General features: G+C 37.2%; 3 protein-coding genes across 3 annotated transcripts; 2 read left to right on the top strand and 1 right to left on the bottom strand.

Moving 5' to 3' along the window:
- The first annotated feature begins 950 nt into the window (after positions 1–950).
- Positions 951–6,980, top strand: LOC4335699 (poly(A) polymerase I). The gene is made up of 13 exons (NM_001419308.1): positions 951–1,183; positions 1,303–1,425; positions 2,306–2,403; positions 2,918–3,004; positions 3,174–3,304; positions 3,390–3,462; positions 3,573–3,618; positions 3,713–3,822; positions 3,907–4,014; positions 4,370–4,429; positions 4,978–5,039; positions 5,284–5,596; positions 6,282–6,980. The coding sequence occupies exons 1-13, from the start codon at positions 988–990 to the stop codon at positions 6,501–6,503; spliced, it is 1,629 nt and encodes a 542-aa protein (NP_001406237.1). The 5' UTR covers positions 951–987; the 3' UTR covers positions 6,504–6,980.
- A 1,596-nt stretch (positions 6,981–8,576) lies between these two features.
- LOC4335698 (protein TIFY 9-like) lies at positions 8,577–13,226 on the bottom strand. Its single transcript, NM_001419574.1, has 5 exons — positions 13,060–13,226; positions 12,751–12,941; positions 11,151–11,238; positions 10,972–11,026; positions 8,577–8,994 (listed from the first exon to the last, which is right to left on the bottom strand). Exons 1-5 carry the CDS (start codon positions 13,178–13,180, stop codon positions 8,883–8,885), a joined length of 567 nt encoding a protein of 188 aa, NP_001406503.1. The 5' UTR covers positions 13,181–13,226; the 3' UTR covers positions 8,577–8,882.
- Positions 13,227–21,425: 8,199 nt separating this feature from the next.
- LOC4335697 (histone H2A.Z-specific chaperone CHZ1) lies at positions 21,426–26,027 on the top strand. The gene is made up of 2 exons (XM_015778581.3): positions 21,426–22,083; positions 25,710–26,027. Exon 1 carries the CDS (start codon positions 21,506–21,508, stop codon positions 22,052–22,054), a length of 549 nt encoding a protein of 182 aa, XP_015634067.2. The 5' UTR covers positions 21,426–21,505; the 3' UTR covers positions 22,055–22,083; positions 25,710–26,027.
- The last annotated feature ends 249 nt before the right edge of the window (positions 26,028–26,276 follow it).

The following is a 26,276-nucleotide window of genomic DNA, read 5'->3' as shown; positions in this document are numbered from 1 at the left end:
GCACTTAGTTTCCCATTTCGTCATTATTTGAGTCACGAAAAATCTATGCATAAGTCATCTATCAAGCCCGCAGCAACGCGGCGGGGTATCTACTAGTTTGTACAATGAACAGTGTAGGGGAGGCTAGAGATTGGTCTTTTTTTTTTCTCTTGTGGGCCCTACCTTATATTCACTTTTTGCATTAGCATATGTATTAGCTACCACCCACTTATTTTTGGGACCATCTTATTGCCAACCTTGTTAATAAACATTGTTGTTTGCCTTAAAGGGTGTGTTATACCCGGTTTTAGGGTTGACGGATACAATTCAAACTCAACCGTTAGTTGAGGGATGTAAGTGAACTTCTTTCCACTTGTAATTATTTTCGGCCTCATTTTTTCACTTATGCTTATGCTTATCAGCTAAAATTTAAATTTTCAATCATAAATTTGGAGTTGATTTTATGGGTTTTTTTTATCGAAATTTATTTTTTAGCCTTTACTTTTAGATCGCTAAGAATACGTATATAAAAGTTATATTCACAAATTATTCTTCGTTTGTGAATAAGCCGTTAGTGAAACGATGGGACCTTTGTATATCAAATATAATCTCAGGTTTCCCTCAGTTTATTTACGAAGAGATACGTACGTGATGATAGTGAAGTGGAGTAGAGTCTGGTAGAGATGGATCGATTCAATTCAAGTACTCGTAGTGCTATTTCGCGATTTCCATTTTCCATTAACCTTTTTTGTGAGGGATCCGGTACGTTGGTAATCCTGGCCTGCTAGAGCGTTGTGGGCTTTATTTAGCCCATAGAGCCCATGTCTCGATCTCTCCGGCCCACCATCTGGGAATGCACCTACTGGGCCGACCCAAACCGGCCCATTACCTGGGGCCTGGTAAGTGGGCCCCACCGGTCAGTGCAGTAGAGGAGAGTCGCAGATTACCTTCTCGCCGCCTCATCCATCCTCCTCCTCCTCTCCTCTCGCCGCCGCCGCCGCCGCCGGGATGGCGCTGCGCACGCCGGAGCTGCGCTTCGCCGCCGCGGCGGGGCTCGGGGCGCTCTCGCGCCCATCCCGCGTCGCGCCGTCCCCGCTCGCCGCGCTGGCGGCGCCGCGCCGGCGCAGGCGCCGCTCCCCGTCGCCCTCCCCCGCGCCCTCCGACTCCGACTCCAACCCCGCCTCCTCCGCCCCCGCGAACGCCGGTAAGGGTTCTTCTCCTCCCTCCTCCGCGTCTGGTGCCCCGTTCGAACTGTGCGGCTCTGCTAGTGCCCGCGTCGTCGGTTATCTTACTTGCCGGATGTTGGGGTGGCTTGGGGCGCAGGTGGGGCGGCGGCGGCGGCGGAGGCGCCGGAGTGGAAGAAGGTGAGCGCGAAGCGGTTCGGGATCAAGGACTCCATGATCCCCGACGAGGCCTGGAACGTCCTCCACCGCCTCCGCAGCAGAGGTGCGTGTGCGTCCATGTCTCTTCCTCTTTTACCGTACACAAGACTCAAGTGTTAGTTAATCTGAGTTCCAGACATGCTCGATTTCTTGTATGGGTTCTGATGATGCCCCGTGGTTGCGAACATGCAATCGTTTGGTGGAATCAAGCACCAAGTAGTGGAAATGATCACTCTGTGTCCCTCGTGTATCGTGTATTATTCCCACGGTTTATGTGGTGGGGAACATAAACCAACATCCTGAAAATTTCTCCGGTAGGAACAGGAACATATCGCTTCCCGTCTCTGGAGAAACAAAAAAAAAGTTACACATGACATTTCATTCGACTGACATCTGTAAATCTGTTGATCAGGATTTAGTGTAAAACTGTCATTTTTATGAATATTCCTTATGGCCATTGTTTAAAAAATATTTATTTTGACATATTTGTTTTATTGTTATATTTATTGTGGTAATTTGTAGTCTATTGCAATGCTTAGATTTAGTGCTAGCCTGTTCTTAATAAGAACAGGTGAAATGCTGAATTATTATCTGAACTGAATTTACTCTGCTTTATCATCAGATACCTTGCTTGCTCATCTTGTTGTAAATTTCACTAAATATGTCTGAGAAATTGCCTGTTTATGGCAAATATTATTGCATTTTACTGTATTCGATTTAAACTACCATGTTTTGTCTTTCCTTTTTCTGAACTAGGTGCAATCTTATATTAATTGAGTATGCTATTTGATTGAACTGTTTTTTTTTTTTGTAAAAATAAATACTCTAAGGCCACAGTGATAATATAAGATTTTGTGTTACAGCTGGGCTACCGCTCTTTTTTTTTTTAAAAAAAGGTACTTGCTGTAATATAATATTTGATGGTTTCTTTCTTCATTTTGCAGGATATGATGTCTACCTGGTTGGTGGTTGTGTTCGAGATCTCATAATGAAGAAAACCCCAAAAGATTTTGACATAATAACCACAGCTGATCTTAGGCAGGTTATAATTCAAATTACCAAGCTTCTTATGCTGATGAAGTGATGTTCTTATTTTTGTTAGAAGGAGGAAGTGTTGTTCTTACATTAATTTTTCTAGCTGAGGTTTGTGGCATGCATTTTCCTAGAGCTGGTTTTTTTTACTGAAATTGGTTCATAGGAAGTTTACCACAGTAGTTTGCTTTTGCTTTTGCAAATATCAACGTCAACAAAGATAAGTAAATAAGTAACTTGCTTACCGTGCATTTGTCACCTCCCTTTTTCGCAACGGCAAGATTAGATTGTTCAGTGTTGACAATGATATATTCCGTGCACTAGAAAATGTAATATCCAATGTTCTGAAATATAGGAATATTTCAAGCATTCACGTAAAAAGCCTGCAAAATACTTTATATGTTAATTTTTCACTTTTGTTTGTGAAAAGTAAAGTGTGATTGTTAAATGTTGATACCAGGATTACATCGGTTAATTTATAATACTTTATAGAGATTAAAAATATTACTTTCCAACTCCTGCAGGTGAAAGACACTTTCTCAGGATCAGCTGTTATAGTAGGAAGGCGGTTCCCAATATGTCATGTATATGAGAACAATTCAATTGTTGAGGTTAGGACATAATCATTCTTACTATCTGTCAATTCTGGTATCCTTGACATATATCTTAATTTTGGGTGCTCATTGCAAACTGCGCACTTTGATTCTGACAAATTAGATTTTCTTTCACAACCTAAGATTTAGAGCGACCTGGATATTTCTGGTGTCTTCTTGTTGGCAGGTATCAAGTTTTAACACTTATGCACGAGGGTCAACTAGCAATCAAATTTACACGTCCAAGAGCCCCCATTGTAGCAAAAATGATTATATCCGATGGAAAAATTGCCAAGGGAGGGACTTCACTATAAACGGGTTAGTGTATCTATCCTTTTTAATGATATCTGCTGGCCATATTGCAGGGTCTAGTGTATATTTTTCTCAAGATAAATGTTTGCAGGTTAATGTTCAATCCATATGCAGAAAAGATCTACGACTACTTCGGAGGAATCGAGGATATTAAGAAAGCTAAGGTAAGCTGTACCTATTTACTTTATATGTTTATTGGTTCAATTTCCAATCATCCTATTTCCGTGTTCATGAATCAACTCATCCTGTAATCTTCTTTATGCCCTTTCACTAGGTTCGTACCGTGATTCCAGCTGGCACATCATTCCAGGAGGACTGTGGTCAGTATCTGAAATTCAACTATGCTTTTTCTAGATTTTTCTGCCTTGTTTTTCATGTGAACTTTTGGTATTAATGCTATCATGTAATTAACAGCTCGTATTCTACGTGCAATCAGAATTGCAGCTCGTTTAGGGTTCAACTTTCCAAAAGAAACTGCTTATTATGTGCGAACTCTTGCCTGCTCTGTGGCAAGACTTGATAAGGTCAAGGCTTGACATGCACACTGTCTTTTTTTAGAATGTTTTGGATCTTTTTCTTGTTTGCCTCTAAATGTCTATCTGCTACAGGGAAGAATACTCATGGAGATCAACTATATGCTTGCTTATGGTTCAGCTGAAGCTTCTTTAAGGTTGCTTTGGAGATTCGGTCTTCTTGAACACCTGCTGCCTTTTCAGGTATAACCATACTCTCCCCTGAGCATATATATACTCCATCCATCCACTTATGTAGGGAATATTTTGATTGGGAGAACTCTTCAGAATTAGACTTTTGACATTGGTTGCTTATGCAATATACTATTAAAGCTATAAAATCAATGCCATAAGAAAGTAATTTGAAATACGATTATATTGGTAATTTGTTATAACTTTTGATGCATATAATTTTATTAATTGCATTTGCTGGTAAAAATCTACAAGTCTTGCATGCGCTATTAGTGGATGCATGGAGTATCTAGATTCTAAAAGTTAAGTTTTCATATGGCTGTTAGGTTTTCTGCTTTTGGTTGAATGATTTGAATGTACTGTACAGGCAGCATATTTTTCTTCAACTCGTTTTAAGAGGAAGGATAAAGGAACTAACATGCTACTGGTAAGTTTGATTTTGAGCTATTTAGTTAATTGAAGCTGGAAAAAGATCATTCACCTCGGACCGTGATTATGAACCATTGTTATCCTCGAAATTGTTGCTTCTTGATGATGTACAAGAGATTGATTCAAGTGGACCTTCTGCGACAAGTTAATATTGCCGTGTTGCAACTTTGTATGCTGCAGGCTTTCAAAATAAATGGCAGCCCTTGTTTCTTGTGCTCTGCTTGTTTTATTTGTGTTTGCTTTCCATAACAGAATTTTGTTCATGTGCACTTTAATTTTGTGATGGAGGTCATTATGAATTACTTTTAAATTCTTGATCATGGAAAATTTTATCAATTCAAATTCAACTTTTTCACTAGCTGTGTGTAAACTGTAAAGCTTAGCTTGTTTAAGTTTTTTATTGTTAAATCTGGATTAATCAGGAGTAAGGTGTTTATTTTCTTTTGAAATCATCAATTTCATGTTTTGGTGGTATGCTGCTAATTGAGATATGCACAATGTATTTCAATGTAGCTTTAGTTGCTAATTTGTTTGTTGTGTATGCAGGTCTTATTTTCTAAATTGGATAATTTTCTTGCTCCTAACAGGCCATGCCATAATAGTTTGTGGTGAGATATGCATTATTCAACTTGCTATTTATAACCGAGGCCAAAATTTATACATTGATTGCTTTATTTCTAGCTGTTTGGATTGTTTAAACTGACAAAGATGGAATTTATGAAGCTAGTATGAATGCTACTCAAGAACTAAATGTTTCAAACTTCTTTTGAAAAAGCACATGTTTTTATTTGAGATTACTTGGATTCACTATTATTCTGCAAAATGGCATTTTATTCTCCTTCCATTTTACAGGATAAGTATTTTAGCACTTCATGAAGCATTAGTACGCCAACCGCGTGATCCTTTAGTGGTAGCTACTTTTGCCCTAGCTCTATACCTTGGAGGTGATATGTCATTGGCACTAGATATTGGAAAATCAATCAACCGTCAACATAATACCGGATTTTCAGAGCTATTAGAACCCCAAGTCTGGGATGATAAGCATTTGGTAGGCGAGGTGCAAAGCCTAGCTGTCTCAATGCGGCGGGCATTAACTGAAATGACTGATGAATATTTTGTTGCAAATGCTATGGCAAAAATTCCTCAGGCACCATCCTCAGATCTTGTAAGCACAATATACTTCTACCTTCCATTTTTAGTTTGGACTCTTTTTTTCATTTATTGGAAGTCATGAGATCTGTCTATTAGTATCAAGTTACTCTGTTTAGCTATTTAGAAATATATAATACGGAAGCTCAGTCATACTTCTATAATTTGATGATGAACTTCTATCATGGGGAAATTAATAAGCTGCATATGTTCGTGCATTTGAGAAACCAAAGGAAAAAAAAATCATTGGTGTAGCATATGTTATAACATGTGAATGAAAAAAATTATTGATCATGTGAACTGTTAAGACAACTTTGTACACATCTGTTGTAATTGAAGTTCACTTGTTTATATATTTGCGTAAATGTATACAAATGCATGTGTTCCAACTTGTCCTACATCTATGAAAATTTTCAGGTGTATGAACTCAAATATGTTCATATTTACCGAGATGCATAAGATCCACTACTGTTTTTGTTTTGTTAGCCAGGCAACAATAATGTTGTTAAATTGTGACAAAAAAAAGTTCATCATTTCCTCATAAGAAATTACTGGTCCACCTTGATAGAACTTATTTTAGACAATAATATCAGTACGAGGGCTTTGAATGTCTATTTAGAACATTTCATATTTACAGTCACTGCAACAGTTTACATCATTTCCCTGTTTATTTCTGTTAAAGATAGCTCTCTTCCTTGTAGGTATTCATCCCACTACAAGCCTACCTAAAGGTTCTCAAATTAATTGAATGTGTTCAACATGGGAAAAAGGAGCATGGCTATGAACCGAAGAGAGATGGAAATATTGATTATCATGATCTATCTTATGGTACACCTGCAGAAGTAAGAAATGTCTTTACACTGGTCGTCTTCAACACATTATACCCCTCAAATACGGAGAATCAGCAGGATGTCAGCTCTTGAAGATGAAACTCTTGGCGTGATCATGAATAATTCAGGGGTTTGCAGTGGATATGCTGCAGCCTACAGGCTGCAGCTTAGACCAAACATCACAGGGATGGCCTACTGAAGTAGCTTCCACATCTTGAATGGCTTGAGCTCCTTTATGAAATCACGGCAGAACAGCAGGTCAAATTGCTGGATATGTTGCTCAGGGTATTATCTCATCTAGCATGATGGCTATGTCATCGGCCCAAGTGTACGGCATCAGTCCAGCTTGACAGAGCTTCAGGTTTTTTTTTTTTTGTGGCATACTTTCTTCTAAGGCTCTTTTTGGTTCCCTAGAATTTAAAGAAATGTGTTCCATTAACATTTCTACAAGCATTATAATCAATAGCAATTGCATTGTGAATTAAGGAAGACGAGCCTTATTTTCAAACTTTTCAAAATGCTACTAAATTATGAAAGTTCTTCAAACGCTTTTCAGCATTGGTTACCACCAATCGATGCCCTTGCATTCGATGACACTTTCTTCAAATATGCAACCAATTGGTGCTCATTAAAGTTGCCCAAAATCATCGTCACAATTACAACATTTACTGATATAGTAAAATCATTCTTAGAACACAGCATATCTGCATTGCCCCTTTTTTTCTTGTGGACTCTTGTTTCTCTGGAACGGTATTGCATGTGCAGTCTCCACTTATTTCAAGTTAATTTATCAATTTTTAACTTCTTTCACCAAACAAACCAATGATGCTTGTACACTCTACCTTCCACTTTTGATGGTTGCAATGGTTGGTGTTTATGGAAAACGAAAAGAACCGTGGAAACGTCTACGGCTCTGCAGATTGGTGAAGAACAAATCTAGTGCAATTGTGCAATATGGAAGGTTCACTACTCTAGTTCCTTGTCAATGCCTTTATGGTAACACCAATTCCATCATGCTTAATGTATGCTTAATAATCTATATGGTTAAAATTCATAACCATGCCTATTAATTTACAGGTGGTGAGCTGCATTCCAGACTCACCTTTTTTTTTCCCCATTTCAGTTCTCTCTTTTGCTCCCTTTTGACCCCTTTTTTTCTACTTTTGCAAGGCAGCTTGCCTCAAACCAAGACTCGTCCAACAAAACCAACCCAAGCAACCTGGATTAATTAGTGGATTTTTACCACGTTTTCAAATTTGATCGTGAGGCTGACTGCTCACGCGATAGTGATTAGTGAGCAAAAGGACGAGAAAAATTGCCCAACTTCTCCTAGCTGTGTTTTTGGTCGACTTGAAGATTTGTCCACAAGCTCTTTTTTTTCTTTTGGATGTTCTCTGCTCCAATCGTTTCACAATTTGACTGCATCAGCCACAGCAACAACCACACACACCCAAAAAAAGAAAAACGTGTTTGCAAATTTGTGAGGTTTAATTGGACGCTTGCAGTCAAAGGTTAGCTTGGAATACTTCTAATTGTAATGGTAAGGTTGAGGTCGACTACTTGAAGGATTATCGTAAGCATATTTCCTCAAACTCCAAAGTGGTATAATCTTTTTATAAAAACTTTCTTCATCAACATGTTTTTTTAAGTGAACTTCTTTTAAAAGTCGACTATCACCGTTTCTGTCCTCGAGTAATTGTTATAAACTCAACTTTTTATCCGTCATCCATCGGCACTATAGAACGGAGTTGAATTCATAGCCGTGATCCATAAGATTAGTGCACATTGTTTCACCTGATACTCCACGTTGTTACCAAACATCCTCTGATTATTTGTATTTCAAAAACATTTCGAAAATCTAATGTTGTATCTACCATTAATGAGAGTGGAGAGTCTGATATAATGACCATAAATTTTCCAGCCTTATTGTTTTGCTTATGCTTATCTAAGTCAAAATTTGAATTTTAAAATTTAATTTTAGAGTTAATTTGAATTTTAAATTTTAATTTTAGAGTTAATTTACTTTTGAATACTCATGAATTATTTTTATTTACTAATAAACCTTACAGATAAGCATATCATAAGCGAAATAATATGGGTGTTCGTTCCCAGCACATGTTCAGTCTAAAAAAACAAAATAACTCAGGCACATGGATGGAGTAATTTGTACAACTACATAGTATAAATCATAAATGCATCCAATATTCACTCTAAGCTTGCTTTACACATCCATAAAATCCATGACCTTGTAATCAACTATAGATACTACTATATATATAAATCAATATTACACACAGACCTACATATGGAGTATGGTTAATCTATCGATCGATCAACACTAAACAGGATTATTAACTGGCCCCTGCCTGGTCTGTACCCTCTACTAATGATGGAATCAATGAAATAATTATTAATAATAAACGATTAATCAAGGGGACCAAATCAACAGTAATTAGCTAGCTAGGAGGCTAGCTAGGACGCCGTGTGCTCCTCTTCCTTCGCAAGAAAAGACTTGGTGGTGGTCGACGTCGTCGCACCGACGGCAGCGGGCCCACCCACCTGGTACGGACCCAAGCTGGTCAACCTGCACGTTTCAATATCAATTAGTAATGAAAAAAAAGAAAAGAAAAAGGCAATGCAAAATATATATATATATTCGTTAGTTAAAGTGGGTAACAAAGTAGCTAGGTTTGGTGGTGATTATTGGAGTATTAACTAGGTCAACACCTAGCTACCCCAAAAGGATGGAAAGTGACACTGGCAACGTCGTTGAGCAGGATGGTAATTAGCCAACAATTTACTACACTACCCTACTACACCTGTTTGTTTGGCTAACTTCAATTTTTAAATTTTTAAATATATGATGATGTTAACTTTCGAATTGATCATGTGTCTTATTTGAAAAACTATCTAAGTATCACTTATTCGATCCCTTTTGGATCGATCATTTGTATTATTTAAAATGCTGTATAGGTATCATATTATTTTGTTGCGGCTTAATTTTGTTGTTGAAGATAATTTAAAGGCTACCTATTTTTCATCGTATTTACACTAATTTTTTTAATAAAAAGAATGGTTAAATGTTATGTTTAAAAGTTAATGGTTATATATATATATATATATATATATATATATATATATATATATATATATATATATATATATATATATATATATATATATATATATATATATATATATATATATATATATATATATATATATATATATATATATATATATATATATATATATATATATATATATATATATATTTGAAAGGAAGAGAAATCAGTGCCACATTTTTCAAGTCTGGGACAAACGAATTAGACCATGTTTAGATGGGACTAAAACTTTTAAGTTCCTATTACATCGGATATTTGGACACTAATTATAAATATTAAATGTAGACTATTAATAAAACCCATCTATAATCTTGGACTAATTCACGAGACGAATCTATTGAGCCTAATTAATCCATGATTAGTCTATGTGATGCTACCGTAAATATTTTCTAATTATGGATTAATTAGGCTTAAAAAACTTGTCTCGCAAATTAGCTTTCATTTATGTAATTAGTTTTATAAGTAGTCTATATTTAATACTTTAAATTAGTGTCTAGATATAGAGACTAAAGTTAAGTCCTGTATCCAAACACCACCTTAGCCAACACACAACCAGAACCAAACCGATCTTTTAAAGCACAATCAAATCAAAGCCTTAATGATATGTGCGTGTGGTGTGGTCAAAGACATATCTTTGCTTTCAGTTAGTTTATTGCTTCTTTAGCTGCGATAAGTCTTAATTTGATTCGGTAGCTAGTTGGTCAATGAAGTAGTACAGCCCCCATATATCGATTTCATTGCGATATATATATCATCACCAAATCGATCGAGATATTGCATATGCAAACTTGCTATCCTCCACACACATGTCGATATGATCCATAGCCCATAGACTTTCCATGCACTAATTCGTCACGACTAAAACGTGGTTGTAAGAGGTCGATGGGCACTGCTCATCCGGGCCCACACGGCTTCTGGGGTCTCCGGTCAGCTCACCATGTGGTAGCTTTAGCTACCATGAGCTTCCACAGTATACAACTATAGGTAGATAGCTAGTCTCACACTGAAGATTCCAATTAGAGAGAGAAATAATGAAAATGTTAATACTCTTTTATTTAAGTGTAATTGAGTTCTTTTTGAAAAGGTTTGATCAAATCATTATTTCTATGTACTTATACATACTCCTTTTCTTTTCAAATTAATTACTTCACATTCATTTTGTCCTAAGTCAAATATTTCTATTTTGTTCGTTGATATCTAAAAATTTGAATAATGCAAAAACATGTGATTATATATTGTGAAAGTTTTCTCATAGTGAATACAAAACATAAATCTTATGATGTTAAATTATATAAACTTCTGGAAATTGGTGGTAAAAAATACAAATGCTTAACTTATGATAAAACTAGAATAATAATTAATTTGAAACGCAGGGAGTAGGAAAAAATGTGTATTTAGGTGACAAACAAAATATATGAAAATTGCATTGTCTATACCTCTCTTTTCTCTTGGAGAGGAATCGTTGCAGAGATTTAGTTCTTGTGAGTGGCTCTGCAAACAAGAAGAGTTGAAGAACAATACTATAAGCCACAGGAAAAAAAACAGATTAAAAAAGAACATATTTTTGTTGTTCTGCTGATTACTTTTCGCAACAATTCTACTAACATTAACAAACCTTTGGCAAAATTGCCTACAATTGCATTGCCACGAGCGAGTCCTTTTGCTTTAGTTGCCTCGGTTGCCATCCTCATTATAGCCTCTGCCTAGGGATGGAATATGGAAAGGGAAAGCATTGAGAAGATTGTATCTCTATGAAATTGTACTATCTACCACTATCAAGCTAATTTAAGGGAGATAGTATATCATTGTGCGCATCCCTTCCAGCCATCATGCATGAAAAACAAGAACTCTTTTAATTTAGACTTGGTGCAGTTCGATCCTACACCATGATTTTGATTGTAAATTAATTCTATGTTAACGCTGTATGATTTTTAATGGACAGACTTTTCTTCTCCTAGGAAAGGTCATATCATCGTAGTTTTGTCTTTGGGTAATTAATCTATATTATCCCCCTTTATTTTGTTTTGCTATTAAGTCACATCACCTTAGTTTCATTTTTTTTGAATGTTTTAAATTGTTATAAACCATATCATCTTAATTGTTTATAATTTTTTATTGATCAATCAAAGATGAAAATTATATAAAGTAAATAATCATCCAGCTATCTTACATACTACTTCCATTTTTTAATATTTTTTAATATATGACGCCATTGAATTTTTACAAATATTTGACCATTCGTTTTATTCAAAATTTTTATGTAAATATAAAAAATATTTAAATCATGTTTAAAGAATATTTGATGATATATCAAATCAGAATAAAATAAATGATAATTACATAAATTTTTTTAATAAGATGAATGATCAATGAAAAGTCAACAGCATATCACATATAATAAAAAACAAAAGGGGTATTATTTATAATATTTTTATACATAATTCTCGCAGCAGTAACGCGCCGAGTTTCGTTAGTTTTGTAATCACACGCGTTCTGTGAAGGTGAAGGTACAAGTGTTCAACAGGTGCCCCGGTTCGCTGGCCGTTCTATCTCCGACGACAGTATTAATATAATATTACTGTGTTAACAACTAACTAATCGCGGATAATCTCCTAATAATTTGTGATTAATTAACTTAGACGATAAATATATATTAAGTAAATTGCATCGCCGGTACATGAACTTGTCAGGTGAGTGCAATCTAGTGCACGAACTTGTAAAATGCTCGTTTTGGTGCATAAACTTGTCTGGTGCGTGCGGAGGAAGGAAAAAGGACACTACCTGGTTAATCTTATTAATTTAGGGGCTCATTAGGATACCATGTAAACATATATACGTGAAGATTTGCTATTAGAAATACACCTCTTTAGTAAAAAATAGAATGGATATAGTGATTGTAGAAAAAAGATTAAAAAAAGCAATGATATAAGGGTTAGAAATATATGAAATTCATCACTTCCATGATGAAGAATAAAGTAGAGACGAAATTTATAAATATTGCATATCTTATATATACTCACTACACATATGCACGTCACATCCTAATCAACATCAGCTTTATAAAACGAACATTGCCAAGCTATTTTAGTCCTCGTTCGCACGAACTAGACAAGTTCATGCATCGAAATAAGCATTTTACAAGTTTATTCACTAAGTTGCATCCAGCTAACAAGTTTATATACTACCAATATAATTTACTCATGTATATTACACACCTTATCGTGGGAGACGTCGAAGACGGCGACTGAACCGTTGTAGAAGAGCGTCATCGGAGCGGCGGCGGCGGCGGCGCCGGGCATCTCCTCCGGCACCGGCGCCGTCGACGGCGGTGGCGGAGGTCCGGCGGCGGCGATGACGCGGCGCAGCAGGTGGGGCCCTATCCTCGCTATCGCGCTCGTCTCCATCCCTGCTCTCGCAACGCAAGCAATCGACTCAGATCGATCGAGAGGGACACGGAGCTAGCCGGCGGCGGTGAGATGAGATCATCGATCGACGGCGACGTCGACAGACGTCACGTCACGTACCTCGGATGGAGGAGGAAGAGGAGGCGGAGGAGCCGCCGCTCTTGGCGTGGCGGTCGTCGGCGTCGGCGGCGGCGGCGCGGAGGCCGAGGAAGTCGAGCTCGACGGGCGCCCTCGTCGACATGGCCGGAGAACGAGAGCTAGCTAGCTAGCTTAGCTAGAACACGTATAGATTAGAAGCAGCTGCAAAATGTGGTGTTTGTTGGGTTGGGAGGTGCGCGCGGGGTATAAAAAAAAGAGGCCCCGCGCCCATTCGTTTTTTCTAACCAATGAAAACGATGGATTAACCCGCACGTTTTTAGAAAGCTTACAAACGCTAATGTATTTTTATGATTAACTTGAAAAAAATATCAATACGTTGCAACAGGTAAATACATTTTTCTTAGTGGTATAACAACTCTATTATGAACTGAGCAATAGCTTGAAACATTATAATTGCTATACACTATAATTGAAAACATGTTAATCAAAATTTTTTCTTCGTTTTGAGCCGAAAGCTCATTACTTTTTTTTCCTTTTTAGCCCTAGCACAGTCTGATGTCTCCTATCTCTTCCTGCTCGGCTTGCCTCTCTTTCGTCCAGTCCACAAATACTTAGTTATCACAGCTGGCAATGTCATTCAGTATACCGTCTTGAACCTTCGGGAGAGAATCCTTGTGTGCCCTCCCATAAAAATCCAGCTGATTCTTTTTTGATCTCCCTGGCCAAGGGATTTTGATTCACTCGATCTCCTCTTTCTGTTTCCCAAAAACAGAGCAAATCTGTAAAACTCTGGATAAAAATGGAATGGGGAAGCTCGTCGGTCGGTCATTATTGGTGACAGTTAAACGAAGATTGAATCCAACGAATTAATTAAAACCGAATTGAAAGGGAAAATCATGGGGGAAACTATGAGGGAAGGATGGGGAATCAATTTTTGCAATTAATTAAAGGAGAAAACGTAAGGGGAGGTAGATCGATGTGATGGCGCAGTTAGGGTTCAGCCCAGGCGGCGGCTGGAGATTAGATCCGGTGAATTAAAGCCAAATTGTAAGGGAAAATCATAAGGAAATTAAAATAATAAGAAATGAGTAGGGATCTATTTTTACAATCAATAAGAGGACAAAAGGTACAAGAAGATAGATCGAGGCGGCGGCAGAAAAACTGCTGCGGGAAAAACTAGAAAAAAATAAAGAGGAGAAAAATACGGACAAAAAAGGATCAGAAAATAAAAACAGCAAGAAAAGAAAAAAAAAGATAGAAAAAACAGCCAAGAAAAGAGAAAAAAAGACGGACAAAAAAGTATTACCGGAAGCTTTATAGATTTTTTAATTAGGTATAGATAGATAAAAAATATAATATATTTATTCGTTTGTTTGCCCACTCAGTTTAATTATCATAAATCATTCGGTTATTTAGCCATTTAACAACAAATATTTTAGAGAATATATGTATAAGTTGTACAACAAGTTACAATAATAAAGAAAAGAATCGAAAAGGGATACAAGGCCTATGTCTTGTGGTATTGATTTGCGACCGACTATCAACCATTATGTGTGCTAGCTAGCCGCGGGTAGCTGAGGACCCCCGTGCAGCCTAGCTCTTATGCTCTATTAGTCCTCTTACGGAAATATAAATCCCTATGGAGGGATAGGAATACATGTCCTTCTAGAGAAACTTATGTTCTTTTTAGAGAAACTAATGGAGGGACTTATATTTCTGTGAAAGGCCCTCCCACCCAAACAGCTTAAACTGTCGTGCTCACCAGTCACCACTTTGGACAAAAGCATTATTAGTGATTGAAGACTCCTATATATTATTGTGTTCTTTAATTACAAATCGACCATGCTATCAAAACAATAATGGTGTCGATGCTTGTTGATTTAATTTCTACGGCCACACCTCCAAACTATTGAAAAACTCGTCGTAACCAGGAAATAAGGTTGCCCAATAGTGTTGAGGATCAATCACTAGAACTGAAGCGACTCAGGGAAGGCTATTAGGATTTGGTCAATTGATTCGTCCTGATGGCCATGTTGGTTGATTTTATCAATTCATTATTGGTTAGTTAGGAAAAGAATTAAATTCCATCGGTTTTATTTTCCTAACAAGAAATAAAGTAGAGATAAAATCTGTTATGTGTGATCGTACAAAATAGATTTAAATTTATTTGGAAATAAACCCCCGGACCCCACTAATGTCCTTATGTCTAGGAAGAGGAGAAGAGGCAAAGGCGACTTCACCGAATCCTCTCTACCCTAAAGCCCTAATTCAATCGCCCGATCAATTTTATCACTGGAAAGGATTCGTGATGTATGTCGCAAGAAGAAAAAGAAAAGAGAAGAAGAAGAAAAATAAAAGGATTAGATCATCGGCTTAAATGGCTTCACATCAAGGTCAATGAATCAATTTATTTCCGCATAAGAAATTAAGGTGATTATATTTAGATTAAGAAATTAAGATTAGATTGAGTAAATAAACTCTAACTTGTCGCTGGACATGCTGCGATCAGATATGGTAGCTCCCTTGCGTGCATGCAATCGACAATCAAGCATCATATGCATGGGTGGACAACCGAGGGTGACATCACACATATGCAGATATAGAAGTTGATGAAATTTTGGATACTTGTGACACGCTTTTCAAACTGCTAAACTGTGTGTTTCGTGCGAAAACTTTTCATATGGAAGTTGCTTTAAAATATTAGATTAATCTATTTTTTAAGTTTGTAATAATTAAAACTCAATTAATCACACGTTATTACCACATCATTTTACGTGAAACACTTATCTTTATCTTCATCATCTTCAGTAGGTTCAAATACCACTATCTCTAGCCCTACTCCTACGCTCAAATATCCATCGAGATTACTCTTCAAATTTTTTTTAGAGAAAAACAAAAACATATACTAGTTTACCTCTACTCTTATCCCTTCTTACTATAAAATTATAACCCACTAAGTGCAATTAAGATCCTAAAGCTCAAACCTCAATGTGTCACATCATCATTAATTCTCAGTTGTTGGATCAGTAGATTCGATCATCTTTGAACCGTTGGATGAAAAAAACACAGCCGAATCCATCTCACACCGTCACCACGGGAGGCCCATCTAATTTTATCGTGGACCAATTCAATAGTGATGGATTTTTGTACCACTTCAATTTACCAAATGCAGCCACCAATCTCAAGAAAATATCCCGCTACAATGCGCGGGGTTAGGGTTTCAGCTAGTATAAATTATGGCTTCGCCCCACTAATCGTGAGGTGAGATAAGGTCGGAACGTGAGAGCATGGATATATCGATCGGATGTGTATGCATGAGAGATCTCAGACAGCAGAGCCACGAGAAAACGACCCGATCGATGATACGCATGGTCGACCAACACAACTGGCACGTACGCTTTAATTTTCTCTCGTCTGCTGCTAGTCCAAACACACACTTTGTCTTCGCGTGCTAAAAATTGCATATGAGAGGGGATCGAGTAGGCAAAACTGGACAAGCAAAAGGTGATTCGGGTACCAACCACTTCTCATTGTACCAAAACCGTATATCATGTGTTTTCAGGGGAGGTTGGAGGTGGCCCATGCTGATCTCGCTCAGTTAAGAAGAAATATTAATTAATCCATTGAATATACTCCTACTATGTATCTCCTGTGTTAAATTATAAAGTATTTTAACTTTGATTAAAGTTAGACTACTTTAAGTTTAACTAAATTTATAGAAAAAAATAGTAACATTTTCAACCGAAGACAAATATATTATGAAAATGTGTTGAGTTACCGGTTCCAAATTTAATGTTGCAAATATTACTATATTTTTTATAAATTTAATTAAACTTAAAGTTATTTGACTTTGACCAAAGTCAAATTGACATAATTATAATTTGAAAAGAGATAGTATCTTAATTAGAGTGGTCTCCTACTAAGTGATCACACAAGTTGATGGTTAGCGAGGGCGTTGCATGGGATATTATTATTGATTTAGTAAATATGACAAATGTGTTGGTTGCATATCTATACTTTCTATAAAGTTATAGCCCATTAAGTTTAAAGCTCAACACGCAATCATGCCACATCATCATCCACTAGCAATAATTACATATTTAACCCATGCAAGCATACAACATCATCTACAATTTATTTAATTCTACAAATCAACATGCAAGTATATCCAATCATCATCCCTCACATTATTTGCACAATATTTTAACAATTTTATCTATCACTTTTATAATATTTAACATATACTTATCAATATGTTTCACATTAAAACACGAGTATTATTTGTTTGTTTCATGATAAGTACTGGTAAATCTTGATGTTTTATTATTTTTTTCCCTCTAGCTTGATTGTCGGAAAAATTGCTTAGTAATTTTCGCAGCAAGGTGTAGGGAATCACCTAGTTTTAAATATACACACTACCACATAATCATTAATAAGTGGCACACACAATATTATGGAGTTTCATAACAAGTGTATGGGATACCTACCACATACGAGAGGCACATATATATACCTGCGTCAATGGTTACTCCCATAGTTTTCAAAAAAAAAAAAAGGTTACTCCCATTCACACGTGTCTCTTAATATGCAGTACATGTTTCAAATATATTTAAAAATAAATTTTCAAAAATGATGGAGACATGTTATGTATCAAAGTTGTACTGATCTCGACACGATCTATAATAATTTTATAGTTGACAATGTTTTTAATTAATATTGCTTACATGCTAGATTATGCATTACAAAGTTATCAGATCTATTTTACAAACTAATTTTTCGAAATTTTAATGACTTTGATGGATATATGGTCTATATGAAAATTGCAGATCTCAATGGCATGATCTACAACTTTGTTAACAACTTTTCAATTGATATTGTCTACATGTCAGAAAATACATTTCAACTTGTAAGATCTACATTTTTTCTTAGAAAAAGACGTCAGATGATGCCATATATATCAAAGTTGTATATCTCAATGAGCTTGCAAGTTGATGATCTTTTCATTTAAAATCATTTGGAGTATTAATATATGTATTACAAGTTAAGGTATCATTACTAACTGAAGTCATACGTTAAATTGTAGGATCGGTTAGGGACAAACTGTAGGCATCTAAGTATATATGTTTTGTGCAGCCAAACTACCAAATACAAGTACAATGATATATAATGTCTATTTTTGCAAGCATTCACTACATGATGATGTAGCGGATATTCTATCCTTATCGACCAATACATGTCTGTTATGCTTAATTCATCCACACATTTCCTCTTCTCCCCCTCATTCCAACCATTCTCTTTCAAATTTATTCTCATCTTACCTCAACAACTCCCAACCAACCCTTATTAAGTGAGAGGAATTTATTAAAATTTTAGGATAATAGTTATTTAGAAAGAAGCATACTTACCAAGTTGGTCTGTCCCACCGCTATATAGTTAACGTTACTTCTTTCAGTGAGATCGAAAATGTCCCGTCGGTTTCCATCGATTAGAACATGTGTTAATGCATTGATATATTAATTCATATGGTGTGAGTGTGATATTAATGTGTGTGTGTATAGTGATGCATGTGCGTGTCGTGTAATCGGAAGAAGATGATGATGAAGAAGAAAAAGTCGTCGTCGACCGGCCGGTGGCCGGCTATGCACGTATACCACATGCGTGCAGGTGTGTTGTGTGTGTTCTTCTGCGTTGCTTCCTTCAATGCGGCTATTCCTGACTAATTTCCTTCCTCTCGCTGTTAGCCTTGCGTGTATGTGTGCTCGGTTCGAGCCGACAGCATATGGCTGTGTTCTTATCACAGTTTTCCCAACTCCTCTCCCTCGTTTTTCGCACGCACGCTTTTCAAACTACTAAACTGTGTGTTTTTTGGAAAAAGTTTCTATACAAAAGTTGTTTAAAAAAATTCATATTGATCTATTTTTGAAAAAAAAATTAGCTAATACTTAATTAATCATGTGCTAATTGACTGCTCCGTTTTCCGTACCGAAGGGGGAGAATTCCCAACCAGAAGATGCGAACACACCCATATATATATCATCAGTCTGTGCAATTCCATCCATGCGTACACACTATTGTGCCGAAAGACATATACTCCCGTTTCAGCTTATAACACTTTTTAGTATTGTCCACATTTATATATATGTCAATGAATCTAGTCATTTATATATGTCTAGATTTATTAACATATATATGAATACGGACAATGCTAGAAAGTCTTATAATAGGAAACGGAGGAAGTATTTAACTATTTACCACTCTTATAATTGACAATTAAGTATTTGTCGCTGGATTCATACGAGGATCCACACATATAATAGATTGCAAGTAACAAATTCTTAATTAACACATCTTAAAGGTGGCAAATAGTTAAATGCCTCTTACTGTGCGTGATATATATTTTCCTCCACTTCTCGGTCCTTCCCCTCCTATAGTACTGTACCACCTAGTGTATACAAGTACTGTAAATAATAATAATAATCAATTCCAACCAAAGAAAAACAGGGGATATATTTTCTTGCTCTTTAGCTTATCAATCGCGCATAGCCAAAAATTTTAAAATTTAGAAATTAATTTTAAAGTTCATGAGTTTTTCTTCACAATTGTTTATTTTTCAGCATCTGACTATTAAGCCACTAATAAAAACATACATCTAAAAACCTCTATCCACAAATTAATTTTTAGCAACTAATAAGTGTTAGCAGATATGGGCATCGAGTTAGGTCCACTTACTTTATATTTCTTTCAATTTTAATTTTGTAGAATTAGTTGGTTTGATAAGATCCCCTTTTCTTGTTGATCAACAAAAAGAAATAAAAGATTTTTTTATATAAAGTGCTTATTTTTATTATAACAAGTCCTTTATTTAAATATCCGTTGAAGAGATAATATATCTCATTATCTTTGAGCCAATATCCAGTTTTAGAATTTGAAAAAAAATAAAGAAGAATTTTCTTCTTTTTCTATTAAACATTAAGAAAAAAATATAACTAAAATGGAATTATTGGAAGCTATAGGCGAAACGATGGGATGCCGTTGTTGTACGAGAAACGTTGATGTCCGTTATATTAACGTACCAAAGGGTACTCCACCACCGTTTTTTTTGGAAAAATAAATTGGCCATGTTGACCGAAAATATGCGTATTAGAGCAATTACTGTACTGCCTCATTGTACCATCCAATCTAAATTGACTAAATTATATATAAAAACTCGATTTATGTCACTCAAAAAAGCAGAGGAGTGTGGAGGGTCGTAATTAAATGGAAGAAAATTTCTCGGGAAGGGCACACACATGTCAACTATTTGAAAGTAAGAAAAAATTAAAGAAGTGATTCGTGCTATATAATATATGTACGGTGGTGACAGAAAAAAACTTATAAGGCGAGAAAACAAGTTGCCTATACCACACCAATGCCCGCCCCGTGTACTCTAGCGTACTATAGCTACCTTTTTTTGGAAGTGTGACATCTAAGTACGCTGGATAAAGATGAAGAAAACTTTAGAACCAAATGTAGTATGAATATATATATATATATATATATATATATATATATATATATATATATATATATATATATATATATATATATATATATTAACATGGTAAAAACGTAAATGTTTATAACACACATAATCACTCCTATAAATGTGCACACGCTCACCCTTCGTATAGTATAAATACATTCAAAAGATTAGACCGACATATCTTAAGATTGACAAAGTCGCCATATCATATATGGACTCTTCGCTGTCAATGGACATGTCTACTATACCAACAAAAAAATAATTAGCCACAAATGTAACCTCCCGTGCTAATGTGGTTAGACTTTTGGCACTATTGGTTTAGGTACTTAATCGAATTTCTTTCTTGCTTTGGCATAAGAAGCTTGGCTGTGCGCAACTTAGATGCATAAACCTGAAGATGTAATATAAAGGTACTTGAATAAAAAGCCTACTAATTTTGCTAACATAAGATACCGTACTCTCTTAATTTCTTTTTAATATACGATGTAATTAACTTTTAAACATACATTTAATTAATTTTATTATTCAAAAGAAATATATATTTTTTATTTATTTTATCATTATTTTTTCAAAAAATATTTAAATAGGAAATTTGTTTAAAAACATATTAGTTCATTTTTTCTAAAAGAATATATAATATTTAATCGAGCATATGCTAATAATCCGCTTCGTTTCGCAATAAACCAAGCTAAGCTGGCCCATGGCCCATGGCAAAACGGATGATGCCCCACAACCTTCATGGGCCTGTGCCTGCAATTGTTTCGGGGCCCAACAACACCTCTCAGCAGAATCCATAACATCGAAAGCCCATCTCTTCTCCCCTTCGCAAATCAACACAACACAACACAACACCCACCATCTCGGCGTCTCCCCCTCTTCCTCTTCCTCTCCTCCTTCCTCGCGTCGCTCGCGCTGTCTCCTTGAACCCTAGCTCTCCCCTCCGCGATGGCGGCCACCGACGAGGCACCCGCCACCGACCCCGCGCCCGCGCCCTCGCCCTCGCCGGCAAAGCGCAAGCCCGACGCCGAGGCCACCGACCTCGCCCCGCTCGACCCGCCACCCAAGTCCGCCCGCCCCGACGCCGACGAGGCCGCCGCCGAGGAGGCCGCCAGGGCGCGGGCTGCGGACAAGGGGAAGGGGAAGATGGTGGTCGAGGACGAGGACGAGGAGGAGGAGGAGGGCGGCGGCAGCGACGAGGACAGCAGCGACGACGACGACGACGACGACGACGACGACGACGACGAGGAAGGTGGGGGAGGCGGCGGCGGCGGTGGCGGGGACGACAGCGACGACGGGTTCTGCGACGACCCGCTGGCCGAGGTCGACCTCAACAACATCCTCCCCTCGCGGACCCGCCGCCGCGCGCCACCGCAGCCCGGGGCCTACTTGGTGCCGCCGGAGGAGGCCGCGGAGGACGACGACGACGAGGACGCCGACGTCGACGTCGACATGGCTCGCGGCCACCAGGCCGGGGACGGGGAGGACAGCGATTAGGCTTCTCTCGGCTCAACAGTCTCGCTAGGGTAATAATGCCTCTTCGACCCCCTTCATCCACAATGCTTTTCTGATTAGATCCATTTTTGGGGATCTAGCTGCCGTACCGATGTATTTGAATCGTGCTCCTTAATTTTCTACTAATTCATTGTCGAGTTAATCTATAGGTTTGGCTGGAATTTAGTCCTTTAGCCTTGTCCAGTTGGATGTTTGTGCCGTGTTTCCATCACTTGGGATGTGAATGCGCATCTGCATTGTGCATATTAAGTGTGAATATGCCTTTTTATTGTCAGGTAGAAATGCTTTTGAACAATTGGACAACACCTTCCTAATTGCATGTTTTTGAAGCTAGATTTAGAACCCTATGGGTCAATCCCTTTGCTGAACCAGGATTAGAGCGTTGATAGAAATGGTCTTCTATGATTGCCAAAAAAAAAAAAAACATGTGGGTTCACCTGACCCGCAGGTAACGTGTGCAAACGTCACACACTAATGTTGCATTTGTGAACGAGTTTAAGGCTGAAGCAAGTGCATTGTTGTGCTCAAATGAGTTTGTTTTTTGGAGATTTGGTGAACTTTTCCCAAAATGATCCTGTCTTGCATCCTTTGAATCTATGGTCGCATTGTATGACTTGGGTAGGTGTGCCTGTAGATGTCCACTTAACCTAATTTTGTGCTTTCATTGTTTGTCTTCTGTACTTGTTTGATATAGTATTGTCTTACAGTTAGTCCTCATGCATTTTCAACCATTGGATGGTTCAATTGGATACCCTTTTAAATCATGTAATGTTGAAGTATCTATTCTTATGCTGTTACCGTGGAGTGCTTTTGTAACCCATTTTTAGTGTTTTGATTCCTTGCAGATTCTAGCTGTCTTTGTATATCTAACTTTAATGCTAGAGCAGATTACTGTGTTTGCCTGAATTGCGATTCTTTTATCAGAAAAAAACAGCCATTATAGCTTTACTAATTTGAATAGTTTTAAGATCCCTTTATTAAGTTTGAATCAGACTGGATAGTGAACAAGCTATGCCGGGATAGTGTCATACTCTCATTTGACGTGTGAGCACTTGGAGTAGGAGCCAGCACTATAGGCTTTGGATTCTTATAAAAGGTACTTTAGATTGTGTTTAAGATTTTTTTAGTTGACATATCCCTGTTATTTGGGCATTATGTTCCGTGTATCACTTTTGAGATTTTAGAGCTTTGCTCAGGATAAGCTTAAACAAGCTTCCTCAGAAGGCTTGAAATGACCAGTACTCAAGTGATCCTAGTGAAGCTTGGCTAACTCAAGGCTTCCTTTGGCACTTGGTTGAATGATGCTAAGATGGAAAATAGAAAGGTTCTGCGAGTGTTGTCTGATTTGTCATTCTATGAGTTATGAGTTTAGGAGAGACCAGGAAGTGGGGTTGGTTGGAAGTGAGTTTGGATAGAGTCTTGGAAAAGTGCATGTGGGTTTCAACTGTGGAAGTGCCAAGTGCATATGTGGCTAAGGAATAAGATTGGGGGATTTGCATTTTCTTTCCTATATACGATGAGCCTATCAGCACTGAGCTGATTCAGGTGGGATTTTGACTTGATTTTTAGCTAAGAAAAAGTTCAGATCTATATTCCCGGTCAACGAGACCATGAACCTGGATCAATTTGCTCACCCCATCATCATATATTGCTTTTTGTTATGCAACTGATCCATTTCATTGAATATTTCAACTTGCTACTGTAAAATGCATTTGTAGAGCATGTTGCACAATCTTCCAAATAGAACATATGGTGCAGGCGTGCAGATTTTGTGCTTCTACCTCAACAAGATAACAGCTTCAATCATCAAATTATATGTTTTTTCAATCATATTTTCACAGAAAGAAATGTGACTTCCAATTTTTTTATGCTGCATAATTCATATTTGAAAACATCAATCAAGGTTTTCAAAATGAACTTTTTATGTGTTCAGTTTCAATTTTACTTTGTTATTACTACTTATTATGCCAGAAAGTAATATTGCTGTGCTGCACATTCTGATACAAGCATGTGAATAGTTCAGGCACCAATCTTTGAACTGCTATCTGCTATGTTGCTTGGTTGCATGAGTTGATACTCGATAGTATTTTTCTATTAAGCCTTTTGGACTGTTTGTTATCACATAAGAACTATATAAAAACCTAGTATTTGTGCTGGTTCTTATTCTATTAGCTGTTTTGAATTACTAGTACTACCTCCGTCCCAAAATATATAGCAGCTGCTTGGCTGTGTACCTGGACAAACACTTGTCCAGGTACATAACCAGAGGTAGTTATATTTTGTGACGGGGTTAGTAGTTTGATTACTCGCAGTAGCAGCAACTGCATTATAGAATCAGTTTCTGTTTTTTGTGAAGTTGACACGTACATACTTTACATGTCAATTTCCATGATTATTTGCCCCGCGCCCACCATTTACAACTACTTTTGCTCAACAAGGTTCAAACCTCTTTATCTCCTTCCAAATACTGCTGTCTGCTTATTTGCTTAGACAATGATCATAGTGTACCACGTGCATTGGACATAAGTCAATCCATTCCTATATGCTGATGCCATGTCATGACCCACCTTGAAGTTTTCCTTTCCCCTTAGTACCATGTATTATTTTCATGTCCTCTTTAAACCTCTATTTAGTTTGACTTTATCTTTGTAATTTTTTTCCATCAATCGATGGTTCTGAATAGTAAATATTGAGTTGTCAACTTGCCATACCCTCCTGCTCCTGAAAAACTAGCTGTTATGCCTATATGTAGACTCTACAATAGTTCTAGCACAAATTGTGTAGATATTAGAGGCTTCTTACATTTTGTTGGTTAAAATTATTAACTATGGCATATTTGCAGTTGGGCTTTGGTTTAATTGGTGGCCAGCCTGTGATCGGAAATAAGTTTAGTTAATTCAATAGAAATCAATAGGAATTTTCATCTTTATACTAGCACTGTGCCTGCATGTTGAGACAAAACAAAATAAATAGACTGTAAGTTCTGAGTTCTAGAAAGGGAATAATACTTGCCCTAAATCTAGACAATTATATGCCATATAGCAATATCTTATCAACCAGCAGCCACGTTTACATATGTGTAGGCCACGGAATAGTCTATCCTATGGCTATGAAAAGCATACTATCACCAACGCCAACTCCCATTTGAAGTACCTAAGGATACTATGAATATTACAAGCATGACCAAAAATAGCAGAAATATCACCAGTTTCTCTTGTTTCTTTTTTTTAGTAGAAGAGAGAGATAGAGATAGAGGTTTACAGTAATATCTGAAATGATCAGTCAGCTACTTCCTACTTGTTTTTCCAAAGAACTGCATAGTGCATAGTTATCTGGGCCCCTGCCATGTGTTGCGACTAGTGGCTTATTAATATGCTTCCAAATCCAACCCTGCTACTGACCACTCAATAGTTGATGTGCTTCCATCCATTGCTGATTGCTAAGTTGGGACCGTACATGAATAAAGTTCTTTCTTGGTGCTCTACTAAGCACATGATTGAAACACGATCTACAGGGGAAAAAAATATATCCCCATGACGTGTGCTGTTCAAAAGATGGCTGTCATGCATCCTTTTGGTCATTTTAGATAGAAAACCAATAAACACTTTTTACTAATACGATGCTTTTGTTTGCGCAGGAAGAAATGGTGGTTGCCGGTGCTAGGATATTACTACCTGTAGGGAGACGGTCTTGGATAACCTGATTGCCGAACGTTCTGTAGTCGTTAGAGCTCTGTCACCATGGTTTTTCAGCATCGTTAAAAGGTTATTTGAACTCCTAAAAGGAGGCGCGACTAGTACTTTTTCGTGATTTCAAAGAGTTGTCGACGAGTATGCTGTGATCATGGTTGAACAGCTAACATCTCTTTTGTATACATTGCACTTCCAGTTCCTGGTGACTGTTAACTTTCTCCTTAGTTGATTTAACCCTGCATTGACATGATGCAGTTCTCCAATGATCTTGTGTCCTTTAATGAGATTGAAGAGCTTCGGAGTAAATTTTGGCAACTACTAGTGTTATATATGCTGTTCTGGGATTTCTGTTCCGAGATAGTTAGCTCATTCTATTTAGAAATAACGGCAGCTGTTGCTTGTGAGATCTGCTGCTGTTGAGGTAGATTTTGGAAGTTTGTCAAAAACAGGAACACCTCTGGAGTTTCCATGTAGCCCAGACTGGTTAGTTGGTTGTGATCTGCTTCTGCTTC

Source organism: Oryza sativa, chromosome 4, assembly GCF_034140825.1.
Source record: "Oryza sativa Japonica Group chromosome 4, ASM3414082v1".
NCBI lineage: Eukaryota > Viridiplantae > Streptophyta > Magnoliopsida > Poales > Poaceae > Oryza > Oryza sativa.
Note: the sequence above shows the minus strand (reverse complement) of the source record. Positions and strands in the feature narration are given on the sequence as shown.